Source organism: Nansenia antarctica (assembly GCF_963989245.1).
Source record: "Nansenia antarctica genome assembly, chromosome: 12".
Taxonomy (NCBI): Eukaryota; Metazoa; Chordata; class Actinopteri; order Argentiniformes; family Microstomatidae; genus Nansenia; species Nansenia antarctica.
Window position 1 is genome coordinate 7,718,411 of NC_137682.1, and position 21,402 is coordinate 7,739,812.

Consider the following 21,402-nt stretch of genomic DNA (forward strand, 5'->3'; position numbering starts at 1 on the left):
ATTGAGTTTCTATTAGCATTTATGCTGAATCACAACATCTTCCAAACCCCCAGCAACACATCATCCTTCAGGATGGGACACTTAGAGTTATTGTTCACATGGCAGTAGATGCGCTGCCATATGAACACTTGATTCATAGCAGAGTTCACCTTTCGACGCACAAGCGTGTAGACCATGGTGTCAATGGCATAAGGGACCCTCACATCGCACATCCAGAAGATTTTTACTCCGTATTTTGCGGGCTTGCTGGGCATGTATTGCAAGAACTTGCACCTGCCCTGGAATGGCAAAAGCTGCTCATTGTGACACAGTCACTGGGGATGAACTGTAATTGACCAGGAAACAGTCCCACACATACTGTACCTGAATGCCACCATGTGGTCTGTTTCTTGCTGAATAGGCCTGGTCCTCTTGTCATCAAACCTCATGAAGCTGCGTATATCAAAGATTATATTTATATTTTATTCAAAAAGTAGGAAAGGAAAATGAAAATAATGTTGTGTGATTATCAAAAACAAGTTACTTGAGGAATACCTGGATTGCTGAATAATGAAATACATTGATTCCAAAGATATAGCAAAAAAACACTCAAGTATGTATACAATTACATTCATGAATGTTGTGCATTAGAGGAGTAGTAATACAAAAAACATTTTTATTCAAAAAGTAAGAAAGGAAAAATCAAAATAAGGATTTGTGATTATCAAAAACAAGTTAATTGACGAATACTGAATGATGAAATTCATTTATTGAAAAAATATAGGAAATCAAATATCCACCGAGTAATTTTTTAACCATGTTGTGCATCCAAGGGTTATGTCCTTGAATGCCCCCCAGTAGTAAAGTCGGCTCCAGTCACCTCCTTCCCCTTGCAAGCTTGTACAATCATTTCAAAGGTTATCACCTTGTATGTAACCTGACTGGCTTCAGAGTATATCACCTCCTTGCCCTATAAAGATGAGTAGAGCTCATGCTTGCAAATTAGGATTAATGACATCATACAGTATAAACAAGACAATGCAAAATGTGTGATGTTCTGAACAGCACAATGTTTAGACATACCGAAACTGTGTTGTCAGTGCAACAGTACAAAGCACATCTCTATCTTTATTTATGTAAACCAGCTCCTTCCCTTCTTGTGATTTTTTTTAAAAGTGTTTTTCTTTTCTTTTCTTTTTTTCCTCTTTCCTAACACCAGGACTGTACCAGGACTGTACACCTGTACTGTAGCAATGACAATAAAGACCATTCATTCATTCATTCATTCATTCATTCTAAGGGGTATCAAGGAATGAATAATAATCTCTGACACCACGAGGATCTCTTCTGTTCTGTCAAGAAAATCCATCAGTCTTTTCCTGTTTCTCTCCTTCGTCTTCTTCACCTTCTGGAACAACTAAATGCTATCTTAAAAGCGGGGCGCTTAGGTGGCGTAGCGGGTTAAGCGACGACCATGTAACCGCAGGGTTTCGAATCCGGCCGGGGACATATCCTGCATGTCATCCCTCCTCTCTCTCTCCTCTCTCTCTTACCCATCCTTCTCACCCATCCTTCCTGTCTAAATCTTCACTGTATCTGTCAAATAAAATGAAAACTATGAGTGGGACTGCCCCACTCAGAAAAAATAATGCTATCTTAAAAGTGACAAACGTTCAACACCGACATAATCTAACCATTTATTTACTCTGTAACAACTGACAGAGTAAAACTGTAAAACAACCCCATTAAGACCAGTGTGGTTATCAAGGAGAACAGGCTCCTGTATCATGCAAGGGCACACTGGCCATTAATATTCCTCTCAGGAAAAGTGCTGAGTTATGTTGAAATGGCCACTCTAAAGGTCCCTGTGAGGTAACGGCCCTCATGTTACAGGAAACGAGATGGGAGGAAGATGTTTACCAGAGTTAAGTGCTGACCGAAGGTTTTCTTGTTCTGCCATCTTTTTATTTTGTTGAAACCAAATCTCGTCTTCAAGGTTCCACGGACATACAGATTTCTGTTTTAAATCCATATATGACATATGCAGTAGCTTCGCCTCAAATCAAGCCTACTTGGTCTGTGCGACAAGCATTCTGTAAGCTAGTGTTTCTATCAATTCCAAACGATTAAAGCGTTTCTATTTCATGCATTTGCAACCACATGCTTTTTATTATCATAATCGACTTCAGGAGAATACATTTTTTTCTCTAACCACATATTATGAAATTTGTATGACATGGATAAATAAAACATTGGCCATGCCACTGAAGTCAGCCACATCAGCAGGAATAGCAGAACGCCTGTGAGGTCATTCATTATTCAACGGCTGGAACTCTGATAAAGGCCCCTTTCTTCCATAAGTAAATCATACCGCTCATTGGGTCGCACTCGTCCTCCTGCTCTCCCCCCTCCCCAGACATGGTTCAGTGAGAGTGTAAACAATCAGCCTAAATTATGTTCAATTTGTCTCCATTACCTATCTTGGATAACATGGAGAGGTCATGGAGTGAATAAAGCCTTTAGATTTGACAGGGACTTCACATGGGTAGCGCAATTCGCTGCCCTAGACACCAGGGGCCTCATTTATAAAGCTTTGCGTAGAACTGGCGTGAAAAGCTTGCGTATGTACGCAAGCAAGAACATTTACGCACACCAACATTCAGATTTATAAAACGGTGTGCACGCAAGTGGAATTTGCGGTGCGCAAGTACCACGCTTGCTTCCCTTTATACATCACGATCAACTCTAAATGTTGCTCACATGAACGAGCGTCTTGTCCCACCATTTTTTACGCCCATAGTTGCCTATAAATGGTCAGTGAAACGCCCCGACAGAACAGTGAAAAAAAGTTTTTTTTTTTTAGGTTGTTGTGGTCAGGTTGAGGTCAGGTTGTTGTGGTCAGAATGTTGTGGTCAGGTTGCTGTGGTCAGGTTGTTGTGGTCAGGTTGTTGTGGTCAGGTTGTTGTGGTCAGAATGTTGTGGTCAGGTTGTTGTGGTCAGGTTGTTGTGGTCAGAATGTTGTGGTCAGGTTGCTGTGGTCAGGTTGTGGTTAGGTTGTTGTGGTCAGGTTGTTGTGGTCAGGTTGTGGTTAGGTTGTTGTGGTCAGGTTGTTGTGGTCAGAATGTTGTGGTCAGGTTGTTGTGGTCAGAATGTTGTGGTCAGGTTGTGGTCAGGTTGCTGTGGTCAGGTTGTTGTGGTCAGGTTGTTGTGGTCAGGTTGTTGTGGTCAGAATGTTGTGGTCAGGTTGTGGTCAGGTTGTTGTGGTCAGAATGTTGTGGTCAGGTTGTTGTGGTCAGGTTGTTGTGGTCAGGTTGTTGTGGTCAGAATGTTGTGGTCAGGTTGTGGTCAGGTTGTTGTGGTCAGGTTGTTGTGGTCAGGTTGTTGTGGTCAGGTTGTTGTGGTCAGGTTGGTTGTGGTCAGGTTGTGGTCAGAATGTTGTGGTCAGGTTGTTGTGGTCAGGTTGTTGTGGTCAGGTTAGTTGTGGTCAGGTTGCTGTGGTCAGGTTAGTTGTGGTCAGGTTGCTGTGGTCAGAATGTTGTGGTCAGGTTGTTGTGGTCAGGTTGCTGTGGTCAGAATGTTGTGGTCAGGTTGGTTGCGGTCAGGTTGCTGTGGTCAGAATGTTGTGGTCAGGTTGTTGTGGTCAGGTTAGTTGTGGTCAGGTTGTTGTGGTCAGGTTGTTGTGGTCAGGTTGTTGTGGTCAGGTTAGTTGTGGTCAGAATGTTGTGGTCAGGTTGTTGTGGTCAGAATGTTGTGGTCAGGTTGTTGTGGTCAGGTTGTGGTCAGAATGTTGTGGTCAGGTTGTGGTCAGGTTGTTGTGGTCAGGTTGTTGTGGTCAGGTTGTGGTCAGGTTGTTGTGGTCAGAATGTTGTGGTCAGGTTGTTGTGGTCAGAATGTTGTGGTCAGGTTGTTGTGGTCAGAATGTTGTGGTCAGGTTGTTGTGGTCAGGTTGTTGTGGTCAGGTTGTTGTGGTCAGGTTGTTGTGGTCAGAATGTTGTGGTCAGGTTGTTGTGGTCAGGTTGTGGTCAGGTCAGGGTTAGGGTTAGGGTTAGGGTTATGCACCTGTCTTATGCACCAACCACACCAAGTAAATGTCCTGTATGTGCGAATATATTGATATATATATATAGAGAATATACAGAATTCTGAATTCTGATTCAGATTTTGCTTTCGAGTTAAGTCCGTGTTTGCATCCTGCTTTGCCTACTCTACTTAGAAGTAAAAATAATTTTGCTTTGTATCGCTGCCTACTCGTCTGCCACCTTTATATGCACTGCACCTGGGTCCACTCATTATACCAAAACGTTACAGCAATATACCCAATGTTCTGTGCTTTTTACAGGAAAATACATTTATTAATATATGAAATTGATGAGACACAAGTTGATTATAGATCAATGAGTGAGGAACATACGTTCCTAAACAGGTGTAAACTACCATTTAAACCTATGATTTCTAGACTATAATAAAGTCTCTAAAGTAAAGTAACTAGCGGTGAGGATATGCCATGTAATTGCTTGTCATGAACAAGCATTAATTAATAGAGAGTGAGAAACGCTTGCCACCTTGATGACTGGGGGAGGGGGGGGTAAGCCTTCTGCCCCAAGACCGTGAGTCAGACAGCCTGTCTGGGAGGGTGATGGGTGTGTGCTTTGCTGGTCCCGGAAGACTCCCCTCCACCACTGCCATGCTACGCACTGCCTCGCTGCCCCTGGCACTGAGCCATGAAAACGCCTGCAAATAACATAAGAGCATCAGTGCTGCCTGGCCTGTACAACGTGTGTACACCACTGTACGACAGGAAACAGGTCAGAGGACAGACTGGAGGATGTGGATGGGGGGGGGGGTTTGGGGATGAAAGAAAATGCAGGGTTTTACAATTGTAGATTAGGTTATGAAGTGTGGCCAAAGATGTATGTTATGATGGAGGAGGAGGTTGATTAAGAATTGGTAGAAGGGAGGAGGTTGATACACTGCAGAAGTTGATGGCTGAAGCACTTTTATGAGGATAAAGGATCCTGGTTGATAGTGGATGATTTTGAAAAAATATTTTGAAAAAATAAAAATGAGATGAAAGGAGTCAAAGGAAACAATTTAAGAGAAAATAATGCTATACATATACATGGAATTTGATTGTTTGGACATTGTCAAGGAACTTTTATTATATTGCCAATGTAGACAGATTTATATTAATATTTGTTTCCACATTTATGTTTGACAGAGATTTTGGGCTATATTTTGTTGATAGCAAAGCATATCTAATATTGATAAACTGACTCCAATGTAATTATCACTATGTCAAATGAGGCTTTAATAATACAGTATACTTACACATCTATTACAAGGCAAATAATGTTAAATGTTTGCCGCTTCTCTGCAAGAAATCTAGGTGTAATTGTAGTATACAGAATAGATTGTCCTTCAAAGACATTAGATTTAGTATGTGCACACAACAAGATATCTGCTGCTAACTCTACCAAAGTAAGAAGTAAGAAGTCAGAAGGACACGTGCCCTGTCATGGGCAAGATCATTTATAGCAAGATCATACATTAGAATTCCATGATGATCTATGTTTCATTTCCTGTGCATGTCAGTATGTATCGATCGCTTCTCCCCAAACTCCATCAAAAATTAATTAGACCCCTATACGTTCTTTTATCTATTTTTTTGGTTTATTTTTACTTTACTACTCTGTCTTTTCAGTTTGTAAAGCGTCTTTGAGTGTCTAGAAAAGCGCTATATAAGTCTAATGTATTATTATTATTATTAATAATAATAATAATAATAATAAATAATAATACAATATTAATATATTGTAATGCTACCTCACAACAGGACACAGGAACAAGAGAGCAAGCTTTTTCCTGACCTCTGCTTTTTATATCATCCAAAAAACGACAGTATTTAAATTAGGAGCTGTTGATAAGGAGACCACCAACCATCATTCATCGTATTGCATCTAAACTGATGACATCAACAGTTTGGACACCTCAAGACGTTCCACAGAGCTCATAGCCATTTGTTTTCCGGGGGAATGTTAAACTTAAGAAGATTAGGGCACAACTGAAATTGTTCCACTTCACCAACATATCGTGAGCTTAGAATTATAAGGTTCTATCTCCGTTTAGGGCAGTTCAGAGATATTGAGCGTCAAAGTTTGTTACATTCCACTATGTTTTGTGAGATGGAACCTTTGTATTTTATGAATTACTAACTAAAGAATTTCAACATTTTAAAAATAACACCACACAGGCATTAATAAACACCTAATGGATCAGATTATGTAAAAAACTCAATTTTGACAAAAATGGAGATAGAACCTTATAATTCTAACGTCACGATATAGTGAAAGGTGTCCATTGATTGTGGCATGGAGTTCATGGGCTGTTATCTTGTTCAAGATAGTTCTTCCGCTCAGAACCTTTATCTTATCCTTTGAATGTAACTGCAGTATGTGCACACAACAAGATATCTGCTGCTAACTCTACCAAAGTAAGAAGTAAGAAGTAAGAAGTACACGTGCCCTGTCATGGGCAAGATCATTTATAGCAAGATCATACATTAGAATTCCATGATGATCTATGTTTAATTTCCTGGCATGTCAGTATGTATCGATCGCTTCTCCCCAAACTCCATCAAGGGTCAGGTTATAAACTCACATATCGACATACAGACCCATTTTAAGTGTTTTTTCAGTTTTCTGAAGTTAATCAATCATTTAGGCCAACATGGATCTGCACCGAATGATGTACAGTACATCATACCCCTCAGTAGTGTCCGCTACAGGCAAAAATAAAGTAAAACAATAAAACTACCACACATTTGGAAACCACACTACTTTCAGTATAACTAAGAAGTTTTTAGAAATTGCAATATCTATTGAGGATGACATTTTTATTCTAAGCTAGCAATATTTATCAGACTGACTTGCCTGGCAACTTGCTCCATAGGTTTTGGGGTATAGGCTTCTTACTAGGAATCTACACGGCTCACAAAATGAAATTTGATGCAATTTCTTTGAGAGTGGATAGGTGCAAATGATCCATCACTACAAACCTGAGGCTTCAGACTGCACCATATTAAATGCACAAGTCAAGTCACCGTGGCGCGTGACAGAAAACAACCCATCACACATGGGTGGCTGTCCAGAGTGAAAGATAATAGCAGCACAGTAACTGCATGGCCGAGTAAGCTCACAAAATTGCTATGGTATTTTAGATGAAGGGCACAAAATAATAACTTAATTAAGCATCTAATGAAATAACACAACTACCGACTGGCCTGAGCACATACAAAGAGCACCCCAATATGTTCACTACAAAACAATGGTTCTCTCGTGCATCCTCTATAAAATTGAGGAGCAGTCTCAGGGAACCGCGCCGGTTCCAGCCGCTCTGTCCGAAACCTCGTTCAACTTCTGGAAGTCATTGCATAATTTGCTCTATGGTCTCCCCCTCCCTTTTTTACTACCCGGTACAGTAGGCCTACCCTTGTGACAAAGTGTGGGTGGAGTGCGTCACTCACCGGGTCTAGTGGCTGTCCGTCATGCGTCATGAGTCATGGCCCCAGGCGGGCCGAGGCGAGGGAATGCTACAATATCTACATTAGACTGGTTGGAGCCACTGAATATACTGAATATATAGTCATTGTATACTGTAACTAATAGAATTTAAGAATAAGAACACCAAATTAAGGCAAAAAAAAAGAAAAAAAGGCTATATATACTGTATAATATAAAATATATTTATTTCAATATAGCTTAGGTAGTATGTTTATATATGATGTAGAAATGATCTAAACAGTGGAAGTGGTGGATGTTCACTGTGCCGTCACCAGTTCCAGAGATCCCAGTCTGGAGCTTTGGCCCCCTGCAGCCGGAGTGACCACACAGCTCCCTGGTGACTGGTGTTCCAGCTCTGGCAGCAGCCTCAATGATCACAGACCCATCTCTTCAGGCTACACCTTAACTGTCCCTTCTGAAACCTCTCCGTCCCCTCTACCCCCTGTAGAGTTTCTGTACTGTAAAAAAATGTTGACTGCCAGTTTTTGTCAAAATTGTTTTTTTTACATAATCTGATCCATTAGGTGTTTATCAATGCCTGTGTGGTGTTATTTTTAAAATGTTGACATTTTTTAGTTAGTAATGAATAAAATACAACGGTTCCATCTCACAAAACATAATGGAATGTAAAAACTTTGTCGCTCAATATCTCTGAACTACCCTAAACGGAGATAGAACCTTATAATTCTAAGCTCACGAATGGGCTCTGGCCCGAGCATAGATGATCCATCTTGGTCCAATGTATCTCAGCCACCCTGGTGAGGCCTGGTCTTCCTGGGCGAAGATCTACTTCTCAAACCCCGTAAATTGTCTTAATTGGAAGTACCATGGGAAGTACCATGGTTAGGGACTTGGCGATCACTGGAGCCAGAACCACCTGCTTCCCTTATTCCCAAGTCTGCTTGAAGTGTTCTGATAACCTAACTACCTCGCTTAACTGTTCCAGTGGAAAAGTTCACAGCTTAGTGTGTTTATTCCTTCCCTAGAGGAATCCTGCTGATTCAGGATTCACTCTTACTGAGTGACGTTCTCTCTAGTTTGGTTCCTCAACAAGAGATTGAATTAGTCACTAGCCTATAGCTACTTTCTCCCATGCCGTTTGGGTACCACGTGAGTTATGTTGCCAGCTGGTGGGTGAGCTTTCGTAGTGTTCATGGCTGTCAAGGTGCTCCCCTCTTTTACAACACAAAGTGAAACAAAGAGTCTAGTTTGCCCCCTCATGTGTGATGTGAACATTTGATTCTAGCATTGAATGTTGTGAATTGATGTTCTATCCACGACTGCATAGATGTTTTATAATTGCACTATAACATCTAAACTGTGAAATGCAAACCGTGAAACTAGCCATAAATATGTGATATAAGGGGTATATCATCATACACAATCCAAATCTGCTGGCTTTATAACAAGCATCATGATGGTTTGCTTCAAAATATAATATGTCGTAACCGAGATTTCAAGGTTTTTCATCACAAAGTAGTGTGCTTATGATTGTTATAATGTTTTAATGCCTTTATAAATGAATATATCAAAGTATATAGGCCATTATGATTCATTATGACTTAAGTCTTGCGCTGTTCCATTATCAAATCATGCAGATGAGTGGACGTGGCAGAAGGGAGGAGGGAAAGATAGAAGGGAATTAATGAATGAATGAATAAATGAAGGAAGGAACGGAAGACAAGATTGGTGGGGGTGAGAGGAAGAAACGGCTTACAGGATTACATGCATCTATTGAGTATCCCACAGGGCCCTTCCCTGAGACTGCTCCTCGATTTTATAGAGGATGCATCAGGATCTCTCTCTCTCACTTTCCTGTCCTACCCTGGGTGGTACAGCTGTCCGTTCGCCCATGCCCAGTCATTGCAGAGTAGGAGGAATCCCAGGAGCAGTGGCGGACTCAGGCTGTTTGAAGGGCAGGGGCGAAAAGGAGAAAAGGGCACCTACTGCACAACATGGGACCCCATCAGTGCACATGGTCAAGTTTAGACCATTGGAAGGGCAGCCAATAGGGCACATCCTCTAATTTTGCCACTCAAAAGGGCACTTTAGTGCGACGTTTTTCAACTGTGGGGGCACATGGTCAAGTTTAGACCATCGGAGGGGCACCAATAGGGCACATCCTCTAATTTTCGCCACTCAAAAGGGCACTTAAGCGAGACGTTTTTCAACCGTGGGGGCACCAGGAGGGGCAATCGCCCCCCCCCCTGAGTCCACCAGTGCCCAGGAGCCCCTATATACTGCACTCTCTGATCCGCACTTGACCTAACGCTGACAATGTTCAGCACCCTGTCCTACGGCAGGTGCCCTCTCCTGTCTGTCTTTCATGACACATCCATAGTTGTCCATAGAAACCCAACCCATATCACTGACTGTATCTGTCCATAGAAATTAGCTTCCAGACAGTCAACCTTCTTAATCAGTAGCTCATCACATTGTCGTCCATTTTTATTTCTGTCCTTATTCAGTGATCCCTGTTTCTTTCACTGTGGACTCTGTCTACACCTGGGATTGCAGTTGTAGTCTGTGACCCCGTATCCAGATGTCCTCTGGCACTGTACATCGGTTCCACATGATTGAAATGTGTTTATTCAACACAAACGATCTGCGCTGTTAGAACCTGCCCCTTTATCGGCCCTATCATCTCCAACTCTGACCCAGTGAGACATGTTGGTCCCACGTTAAACAAATTAGGATTCATAAATGCCTTCATAAACCCCTTATATGGTATACAGTACACTAGATGCTTCTCAAATCATTTATAAGCATGTCATGGTATATAAAGGGTTCAAAGTTCAAAGTTTTCACTTTTGGCAATGATGTAAGGTAATGTAGATGTAAGGACCTGTTGTCACATACAGTATGTATTCCTGAGGTTTATATGAGGCAATTGCACTCTGGGAGGCAGGAGGGAGACGGATAGGCTTGGGAAACCATGGGGATTTGATTCAATTGAGATAGTGAAGCATCCCTTACCAACAGAGTAAAGAGAAGCTAATGTTTGCCATGGCGTCTAGTAAAGGTTATTGTTGTTTGCCTGCCAGGTACACAACGAATGTGCAGACATGCAAATCTATGGTAGACTCCCTATGGTAGATTGTGACAGTGTTAAACATGGATTTGAATATCGGATAGTGTCAAGATCCAGTTTACTGCCAATCAACACCACTACTATGCCTCTTTTAACATGGAGATGTTTTATTTACAGGATTTAAAACACACTACACGTGCAGAAAAAATAGCATAAGGCATTTACCAATAGCAAAAGTATTGCGCTGCCGACTGATACGAAAATCGACAAATAAAATCGATGTCATTCGAGACACCAAATCGTGAGGTTAGAATTATAAGGTTCTATCTCCGTTTAGGGCAGTTCAGAGATATTGAGCGTCAAAGTTTTTACATTCCATTATGTTCTGTGAGATGGAACCTTTGTATTTTATGAATTACTAACTAAAAAATGTAAACATTTTAAAAATAACACCACACAGGCATTTATAAACACCTAATGGATCAGATTATGTAAAAAACTAAATGTTTACCAAACATGGAGATAGAACCTTATAATTCTAACGTCACGAAATGAAATCCGTTTACGCGCGTCACGGAGCCTGGAGGTTTTTGGAGGTGCCATGTCAGCATCGCATCACGTAAAGCCTGTGTCTCTGTGTGTTTGTGAGAAAAGAAAAAAAGAAAGTGTTCGTCAGTCAGTGATGCTTTGGTGATGGGCTTCAATTTCACTATCGACTCTATACGCAAGGCTCATCTCCTCCCTCCCTCATCTTCTCACAGCGGTTTTTTGGGGAGCGGCACTTGGAGGCTGGGTGGACTTGGAGACAGAGATCATGCTTTGTCGGGAATAACGGTCTGCAATGGAACACGGGTAGGTAGGCTATAGGTCCTAACTCTTTGTGTGAACGTCTGTGTTGAAGCCAGGGGTGCTGATATGATCCGGTGTGATTTCTCACCTTATTTTTAATGTGCAATCTATTCATTTCACATTTTCATTCACACAAATCCATTTTTGCTAAGGTGAACTATTGCATGTCTATTTGCTGGCTATGGATTCTGGTGGTCTTCTATACAATAATAAACCATGGCAATTGTTGCTCGATGTGTCTCGAATGCATCCGTTAATTAAAAGTGACACATTGTTGTTGGAATAACCTGACAAGCTTCCTAATTTCCGAATCTCATGTTCGTGTCTGTGCCACGACCCCCGCCCCCCCCCCCCCCCTCAATCTATCTCTCTCTTCCAATCTCTCCATCCCTCCTTTTCTCCCACCTCCTCCTCCTCCTCCCTCTAGGATAGATTCTCTCCAGTCGGACTGACTGTCGCACCTCCCTTCATGAGAGGGACCACCACCATCCTTAAATGACCCACCGCTGCTGAACTGAAGGCATCTTCCATCTATCGCCCGGACCATCGTGACGTTAGAATTATAAGGTTCTATTTCCATTTTTGTCAAAATTTAGTTTTTTACATAATCTGATCCATTAGGTGTTTATTAATGCCTGTGTGGTGTTATTTTTAAAATGTAGACATTTTTGAGTTAGTAATTCATAAAATACAAAGGTTCCATCTCACAAAACATAATGGAATGTAGAAACTTTGACGCTCAATATCTCTGAACTGCCCTAAACGGAGATAGAACCTTATCATTCTAAGCTCACGCCATGGCATGCGGTTTACACCAGATCTCCAATAGTGCGGCTCAGCCGAGGCTCGGTAGTGAACATGGGGATCAGATCCAGAAATGTCGCTAACGGTACTACGGAGGAGACAAAGACATCAGAAGCTCCTCCCGGGGACTTGGAACCAGCGACCGGCGGGCCGGACAGAGACGGAGCTCTCCTCCTCGTCGCTCCGGGGCGGGATGATTTCAAGAGGGGCACACAGGGGTTCGGACTGTTGGCCAAGACGCCCCTGGGGTACACACGACCCGTTAAGCGGAATAACCTCAGGACGCGGAGGATTCAGACCCTTATCTACGACGCGCTGGAGAGACCCCGAGGGTGGGCGCTGCTGTACCACGCGTTTGTGTAAGTAGAAAACATCTCCAAAAAACGTCTCCAAAAATGTTGTAATACTATTAATTTCACTTGGAGCACACACGCACACACGCCCACGTTTTTTCAGGCACTACAACCCATCCAAGTTAAGTCTCATTGAGATAACATTTATTTATGGTCCAGGACAGCAGCCAAGGAAAACAATTTCAGACAAATCACAAACATAGACACACATCCATCACAAAACAAATTACAAAGGCAAATGACACCATTACATGACAAACATACAACCATAACACACTAAAACAAAGTAGACATCAACCCATCATAAACAACTTACTGGCAACTTACAATGCAATTACACACACAAACATACAGCACAGCCGAAGATAAAAATCAATCATATGTAAGAGCACCCTAAGAGCATTTTGACAATTACATTGCTCAGTAAACCTCATGTAAACCAACCAACCGTTTAAACTTGTCCAAGGAAACAAGATCGTGGAGTTTCAAACTCTAGGCTAGAATGAAATCCAAGACCACAGAGCTCCGTTCTGATTTTTGGAACAGTAAAAAGTAAGTTAGAGGGAGAACGAAGCTGGTAGCTGTGATCAAAGTTAGCTCCAGATCATGCATATACTGTATATCACAGTATGTGAGCTTGTCAGAATCATTTTCTATGTTCCATTGCAGGGTGACAAAAAGGGTTTGTGGTCTGTGTTGGGCTCATGACCACGTCTGTGATAGTACTGTGTGGTTGTCTGTTGTGTGGTGTGTTTGTGTGGGTGGTGTGTTTCAGTGAGACTGTCAGAATCCACTCCGCTCTGCAGACTTGTGCTACAGAGAGAGAGTGTGTGTTTGTGTGTGTGTGTGGGTGTGTGTGTTTGTGTGTGTGTGTGTGTGTGTGTGTGTGGCCTGTTAGTGTTGTGTGTGTGTGTGTGTGTGTGTTTGTGTGTGTGTGTGTGGTCATTGGCCGAAGTTGTGGAATTCTCCTCTCCCAGCCTGTGGTAAGGTCAGGTGTATTCTCTGTGTGTCAGTGAGACTGTGAGGTAGGGTCAGGTGTATTCTATGTGTGTGTCAGTGAGACTGTGGTATGGTCAAGTGTATTCTATGTGTGTGTCAGTGAGACTGTCAGAATCCACACACAGACTTGTCTTACAGAGAGATGGGTGCATGCACATACTCAAGAGAGATGATGGATGGGAGAAACAAGTGATAGAGAGAGACAGGGAGAGATAGATTGAGGGAGGTAAAGGAGTGAGGGAAAAATAGATAAAATATGGAGAGAAACAAAAGAGAGAGGTAGAGAGGGATGTCAGGGAGGAGCAGGTAGAAAAATGGAAAGGCAGGGAGAGCAAGAGAGGGAGTGGTATAGAAGTCAGGGAGAGCAAATAGAGATAGATAGAGATGTTATGCATCAGCAGTGTTGTGGTGATCCATCGCGATCTTCGCCCTCAACTCTGCATCCAGACAAACGGGTGCTGCTCTCAGAGTAGATGGTTGTATAATTCCTCCCTAATGTGGAAGTATTTCCCTTTACTCTAAAAGGTACAACTGCAATTACACAGCAGGATGCTTTGACTTTTGTTATTTTTTATAATGGCACATGATGATTTGAAATAGATCTACCGGTATATGGTATGTCTAGCTAGTGGATCTGTAGGTGGATCTATCCCTGTGCTGAAAAAAGGATATTCACAGTTTACACTTGTTACGTAACTGACTTGTGCAGTAGGTTTCCGTCCTCGTGAATTGAAGGTTAGCGAAGAATATGAAGAATATTTCAGTCCATAGCCTTATATCTTTGTGAATAAGAGTTTCTCATGTTAGAGTGGAGCTGTCCCTGGTCCTGAAAGATCAGCAGGAAGACAGTAACAAGTAGACAACTGCTGTCAGATTTCACCATAGCTGAACAAAAGCACATTTAGAGATCTCATCATAGCTGATAAAGTTCATTTATAACAAAATGACATGCGATTGCTGATTATTCTTGTCAGGCATTAATTGACATACTTCTTGGTCCTTGACAATTTTTATAGGTTTTTAGGGCATCTCTGCGTTATTGGGATAGAGACAGTAGAGATTGACAGGAAGGATCGACATATCCATGCAGGATATGTCGATGGCCGGAATCGAACCAGTGACCTTTCTATAAGTCTATGCCTTAGTGTGCTACGACGGCTTATGGCTTACGTGCCCGACGATGACAATCTTAAAGTCTTATTTTCACTATAGAATCACTATTACCAGATGGTTGCTGACATCACAACAGCTATCATCTAGAAATCACTACACACGTAAAGTATGTTTAAGTGGAAGCACTGTGCAATTCGCTCATTAGAATGAATCTATAAGAACTCATTAGCCGTGCGAAGCTGTGTAGCATTAACCAACACTTTGTGAGTAGCTAGCTACATGTCCTGTACATACTGTACACATAAAAAGTGTGCCCTGTAAATAATGGGACAGTGATGCATTTCTTTCTCTCTTTTGGCTCTATACTCCAAAACCTGGATTTGAAGTCAAACTATTTCTATGAAGTTAAAGTAGGGATTCTCAGCTTTCATTTGAGGTCTTTGTGTACATATTGGGTTTCACCATTTAGAAATGACAACACTTTTTATACATAGTCTCTATTTCAGGGCACTAAAAGTAATGGGACAATTGGCTGGACCCGGTGTTTCTGGTAAGTCATGTGTGTTCCATCACATCATTTGTGAGGCATAAGAGAGCTGTCAATACCTAGCATTGATTCTAGGCGTTGCGTTTAACGTTGGTATTTGTCAACATCAGGACCAAAGCCATTATTAGACTGAAAAAATTATGATCACTCAAAAGCATAATTAAGAAAAACTCCAAAACAACAAAAAACACTCTCCAGCAGGTAGGCGGGAATGTGTCAGAGACAGTTTAAGTGTTGAAGAGCCCACTCGATATAACAAACAACAGTTTTGGGATCACTATATACTTACAATTTGTGCATTGGATTCACTGTATCGTCTGCCGTAGGCTACTGGGTTAGTGATACATGGCTTGTAAACAAACATACGTTTTAGCATGTGCTCAAAAGCAAGGACTGTGTGATCATCTAATTATGTGTAGTTATGTGTTTTTAGCTTGTTGGTGTTCTATCAGCATGTTGTGATGTGCTAAATATGCAGTTAGATGTTCATAGCAATGTTTCCTCTCAGATTTCAATGAAAGTTTACAATCTGCACTTTCATAATTTGAAAAAAAATGAAAAATGACCTTGCCCTACTTGAGGACCCTGTCACATAGTATGTATACTAAAAGTATAGTTCAATTAGATTAGAACTGCATGGGTATCCATGAAGTCCCATTGAGTTTAAGGGGACATGGCATGTTACCCTGGAACTCAGTAACTCTTGCAGCAGGTCAACCACCAAGCAAGGAGGCCCATTTAGACTTATCACTGAATGGCATAGCCTCTCTTGACCTACATTATTTCAAGTTATGATTATAGCAACTAGAGAAGCACAGATAACAGCGATAACAACCATGGCAGTGTCTCAATCCAAAGCCTAGGCAGCTGCCTACCTGCCTGCTGCCTCTTTGTCTCCAAAGTCACTATCCTTCTAAGGTATTGTTTCTGAAAAGGATTCTGATTTGAGACAGATTCAAAGGTAGCCCAAGACGAGCCCAAGACGTAGCGATTCCTCTGGTGGAATGCGCCAGGACTCCCAAAGGGGGCTGTAGGTTTTTCAGAACTGTGATCTTATGTAATAGCCTCCACTATCGTGTGGGAATGATGCTGTTTGTGCTCTACCCTGTGAGGGGTTGGTGAAACTTACAGTTTGAAACAGTTGCTCACATCTTCTGAACGCCTCAGTTCTGTGCACAACGGGCAGAGAGTTGTTTAGGCACCAATTACCGGGGATGAAAATTGTGTGATGTAAATGACTTTGAGAATGAACGAGAATGAACCTTTGAATTGCCAAGGGAAAACTGAGTGAAGAATGAATCGAGAGTGCATGGAGGCCGCTAATGGCCATGGTCAAGGCTAGCAAGAACGCCGTCTTATAAAACAAAGTGTTAATGTCGACGGTCTCCAAAGGCTCGAATCGAGTGCTCATAATGGAGTGCTCATAATCGGGTGCTCATAATCGAGTGCTCATAGAGTGCCCAAAGGCACAGTGTCAAATCCCAAGATGGGACAGGTGGCCTGGAAACCAGACAGATGCATGCATCCAGACTGACATGGCATTTCGAAACGGTGGCCAGGTAGTGTTAGGCGATGCTGGACCTTTAAGGTCATACAATTAAAGTATAATATGTATAATATATATGTATAATAAGTATTCATGTACTTAGAATATAATATCTATACATATACACAATTTATATATGTTAAACACATATATACTTTATATATATACCGGTATATACTTTCATCTGTTGTTACACTTTTAATACACTTTTTTCGGCTTTGGGTAGGATGTTTCCATTATACATTGATGTTATCCACTTTTTCCAGATGAACATGCACCAATGTCAGATATGATCATGACAGCGGGTTGTCAATATAAAATCTCACTGTACCATGCAGCTCTCCAGAACGAAAAACATGTCATGTTGTGATGATGAATGTAACTGATACTTAATGTGTTCACTCCAAATACAAAGTAAATTACTATGCAGGAAGATGAAGGAGCTCCGTCATGGTACAGATATACTCATCACTGCGTGATCAATGTTTTCATTGTAACAGCTTTGAACAATGGCAGCAACAGTAGTATAAATACATATACAGAATTTATACTTATAATTTATTCAAACAATGGAAAGATGTGCATTTTTTGGATTCACTTAAAATGTTGTTTTCATATCTGGATGACATGAAATAACAATTAGATTGTGTATGTACAGTATATGTTCAGTAGCCACAAAGATAGTTCATACAGTAGATTTCAATGGAGTCTGTGGTTTGGCCTAATGATACTTAGTGTGTAACATATTTGAATGCATTATTATGTGGAAGTGCCTTGTCATCCTGTGATTAGTTATAAGCAGATGCTGTGTTATTTCTCTGGTATGGCACAAATGCATCTCAACAAAGCCTCCAAACCACAAAGGCTATTCGTGATTCATGTGAGCTGTCTGTAAGTGGATGGGTGGCTCCCAATTTTGGTGAAGAGCTCCAATTGGTTGAATTGACTCCCACAGGTGGGCTGACTGAAGTGGAATCTGGATGTGTAGTTTTCTCTGTAGGGCATGGCAAAGGGAAACAGCTGTTATTGGCTTGATGTCCTTGGAAGAGTCTTTTTATGGCATACTCTTAGAGCATTTATGTATCTGTAAAACATCCTCTATGAGGCTGGATTATGAGGACATACAGGACATTACAGAAAGAGGATGAGGGTGGCAGGTGTTATTAAGGATGAGGGGTAGGGTAAAAGCCACTTATTAGACCTTTATGAGACCCCCCCCCACCAACACACACACAGACACACACACACACACACACACACACACACACACACACACACAGACACACACACACACACACACACACACACACACATACATACACACACACACACACACACACACACACACACACACACACACACACACACACACACACCCTCCCCCCATCACCAAGAGGTGTATAAAGAGACAGCTAGTTAGACAGATCAAGACACAACATAAGCTATCTTGCTGCTCAGATAAAGTGGTTTGTGTGAGAGTGTGCATCAAAATGACATGGTTAAAGTGTGTGTACTCAGTTTGTGTACTTACCCTATGTGCTGTATGAGGTGAGTAGAATTGTGGGTTACTTTTAAGTGTCACATTTTAAGCTAGTCATGGGGGGATGTACTATCCAAAATGCATTCATTGAACCTCCCAGGCCTTTTTTTATGCTCCATGTGTTAAAAATCTCTTGTGTCATTGGTGATTCAGCATTTTCTCGCTTTAAAACGTTCCGATCCAGTTTCCCTTATGATACGGCGAGGACGTACTCTGTACCCAGTTATCCCAAACACCAGAACAAATCAGATCGTCTAGTGTTATCAGCCCTCGTCCATTTCTCCTCCCCTCCACCCCCCCTCCACCACCACAGAGGCACATTCCGCTATGCATTCCCCGGGTTCAGACGAGCGTAATGGGCATGGCGTCCAGGTTCTCCCACCCCTCCTCAGGTCCATCATCAGGGACATTACTTTAGGGGCCTAGCTGCTGAAGAATGATGCCATCCAATTTAATTATGTCAAGTTAGGCCATCAAGAAGCATATGAGCTTTCAGGAACCTGTTCCGTCACCACAGTCGGGCAACAAACAGCACTCGGTGTCGGAGTATCAGAGGTCCTTGTTTCAGTTTAATCACATTTTAGACTTTAACAGGAAAATGTCAGGGTGTTCCCCCTTGGATGTGAACATTCACCAGCCTCTCAGATTTTTTTTACCTGCCTTATTTTTTAAACCAGCGTTACGGCAAAGAGCACACAAAAAGCCCTCTTCGCTTGAAGTTTCGCCCCTATCCCTGTGACAAAATGCTGCAGAATATTTCCCCCTGCATGTTTTCTATCTCGTGTTGTCAAGTATACCGGTAGTTGAATTTTACTTTAACGCTTTATTAAAGGTTGGAACTAAGAACATTCATAGACTCAGGGGTTGGTTTGGAAAGTCAGGAGAAGCGTGACTGATAGGCACAGAAGTTACAGTTAGCTGGAGGAGGCAGGAGGCTCAGGAGCGTTGTCACAAATGCTGAATCAATGGTGACCATACATAATTGCGAAGCATACTGTAGTATTCACGAACCATTGTTGGCTACCCGCCAAATTGGCTGGCAAGATTGATAGATTTACCAGCCAATGCCAAAATCTACCCCCCCATTTGGCCCACAGCATGGTAATTTTTGTTCACTGTGAAGTAAGCTCCTTGCGAACAACCAATAACATGTCATCTACTGTATATCAAAGAGCTTAAAGAAACAGCTACCCTGCCCTGCGGAAGTAATGGGAAAGTGAAACCTTTTTTTTCTTCTTTTGGTTCTATACTTCAAAAGCTTGGATTTGAAATCAACAATTACCATAACATTAAGTAGAGGTTCCCAGCTTTTATTTGAGGGTTAGGGTGTCAGGTTGGGGATCGCTCTACCTTGGAGCGACCCGTTGGCGCCCCCTATGTTGTGTAATGTTTCTCTGTCTGTCCTAATTGTCTGTGATTGTGAACAGCTGTGAGTGATTGTCTTGGTCTATTTAGTTCCCCCTGTGTGTTCCCTCTGTGTCGATTGTTCACTTTATGTTGCGTTGTTTGTGTGCGTGTTCTCATAGTCTTGTCGCAGCCTTATTGCTCCTCGTATGCCCAGGAGATAAGTACCTTATGACTATTGCAAGTAGTTTGTTTTGCCTTGTTAGGAGACTTGCTTTCTCCCCGTTTGTTTCATCGCTTACTGTGCGGTTTATTATTCCTGTTTGCTCAAATAAAGAGTACCTTTATTTTGGAATCATATCCCTGCATCGTTCCATTCTGTTCTGCTCTGCATCTGGGTCCAAACACATTGACTAACCGTAACATTAGGGTACATTATTGGTTTCACCATTTAGAAATGACAACACTTTTGTTATATAGTCCCCTTATTTCAGTGCACCAAAAGTAATGGGACAACTGCCTTGAACTTTCTGGTAAGTTGTGTTCCATCACATAATTTTCTCTGTCAATGTATTGATAGTAGTGACTCTAGGCTTTGCGTTTACCTTTAGAGTCTGCTATTGGTGTATGTCAACATGAGGACCAAAGAGGTGTCAGTGAAAGTCAAGGAAGCCAGGGTGAACAGGCTGAAACATCAGAGAAAATAGCCCAAAACCTCAACAGTTTGGAACATCATTAAAAATAAAAAAATAAAAAGTCAGTGCTACTTTTAATGTATTATTTGCAAAATTATCAGTTTTGAAGTCTATCAGGATTTTCAATTGCCGAAAAGCTCTATTGATCAGACAGTCAACAATAGGTTTTATTTAGACTGACATGGTACTACTGTCATTAACAAGGACTGACATGGTACTACTGTCATTAACAAGGACCGACATGGTACTACTGTCATTAACAACCTGACATGGTACTACTGTCATTAACAACCTGACATGGTACTACTGTCATTAACAAGGACTGACATGGTACTACTGTCATTAACAACCTGACATGGTACTACTGTCATTAACAAGGACTGACATGGTACTACTGTCATTAACAACCTGACATGGTACTACTGTCATTAACAACCTGACATGGTACTACTATCATTAACAACCTGACATGGTACTACTGTCATTAACAAGGACTAACAAACTTTCTCTGTCATAACGTAAGGCTTAGTGCTCACGTCTGCTTTTTGAGGTTGCACACTACCGTTTATGTGTCCATTTTGACATTTAGCCCAATGTTTCCTTGATTATCCTTAAAGGAACAGTGTGATAATTGTTGAAGTAACTAGTCACGTATGAAAGCTGAATGTTGGGTACGCACAGGGCAAACAACAAGACTTTGCCGTACAAACTCTGTAGATGAAAACTACATTTAGCTTTTATGTTCAACTCCCCTGTAACAGGGCCACATTTAGCTTTTATGTAAAGAGAATGATTCTTTATTTTGTATTTCATTGTATTTAATTTAATGTTGAACAGGGTACCTTTATTTGTATAGACACAAAAGAGGACGAGAGCAAATCATTGTGTGTTGATGTTGACTGCTCAAGGCAAATCAATATTTGAAAGTAGGCTACAGAATGCCTGAGAGCTTTATGATGCATTATATTCCATTATATGTTGAATGGTCATCTGGTACCTGAATATTGTTTTTTGCTTTACATAAATAATGACATTTACACCAT

General features: G+C 41.5%; 1 protein-coding gene across 1 annotated transcript in view; it reads left to right on the forward strand.

The window, feature by feature from the left end:
- Window positions 1–12,276: 12,276 nt before the first annotated feature.
- kcnq3 (potassium voltage-gated channel, KQT-like subfamily, member 3) overlaps window positions 12,277–21,402 on the forward strand; it is a gene marked incomplete at both ends in the record, with an annotated part of 68,589 nt that continues 59,463 nt past the window's right edge. Inside the window, one exon of the mRNA XM_080543237.1 lies at window positions 12,277–12,581. Coding sequence (XP_080399363.1) covers window positions 12,277–12,581 — 305 coding nt within the window. The remainder of the gene's footprint in view (window positions 12,582–21,402) is intronic.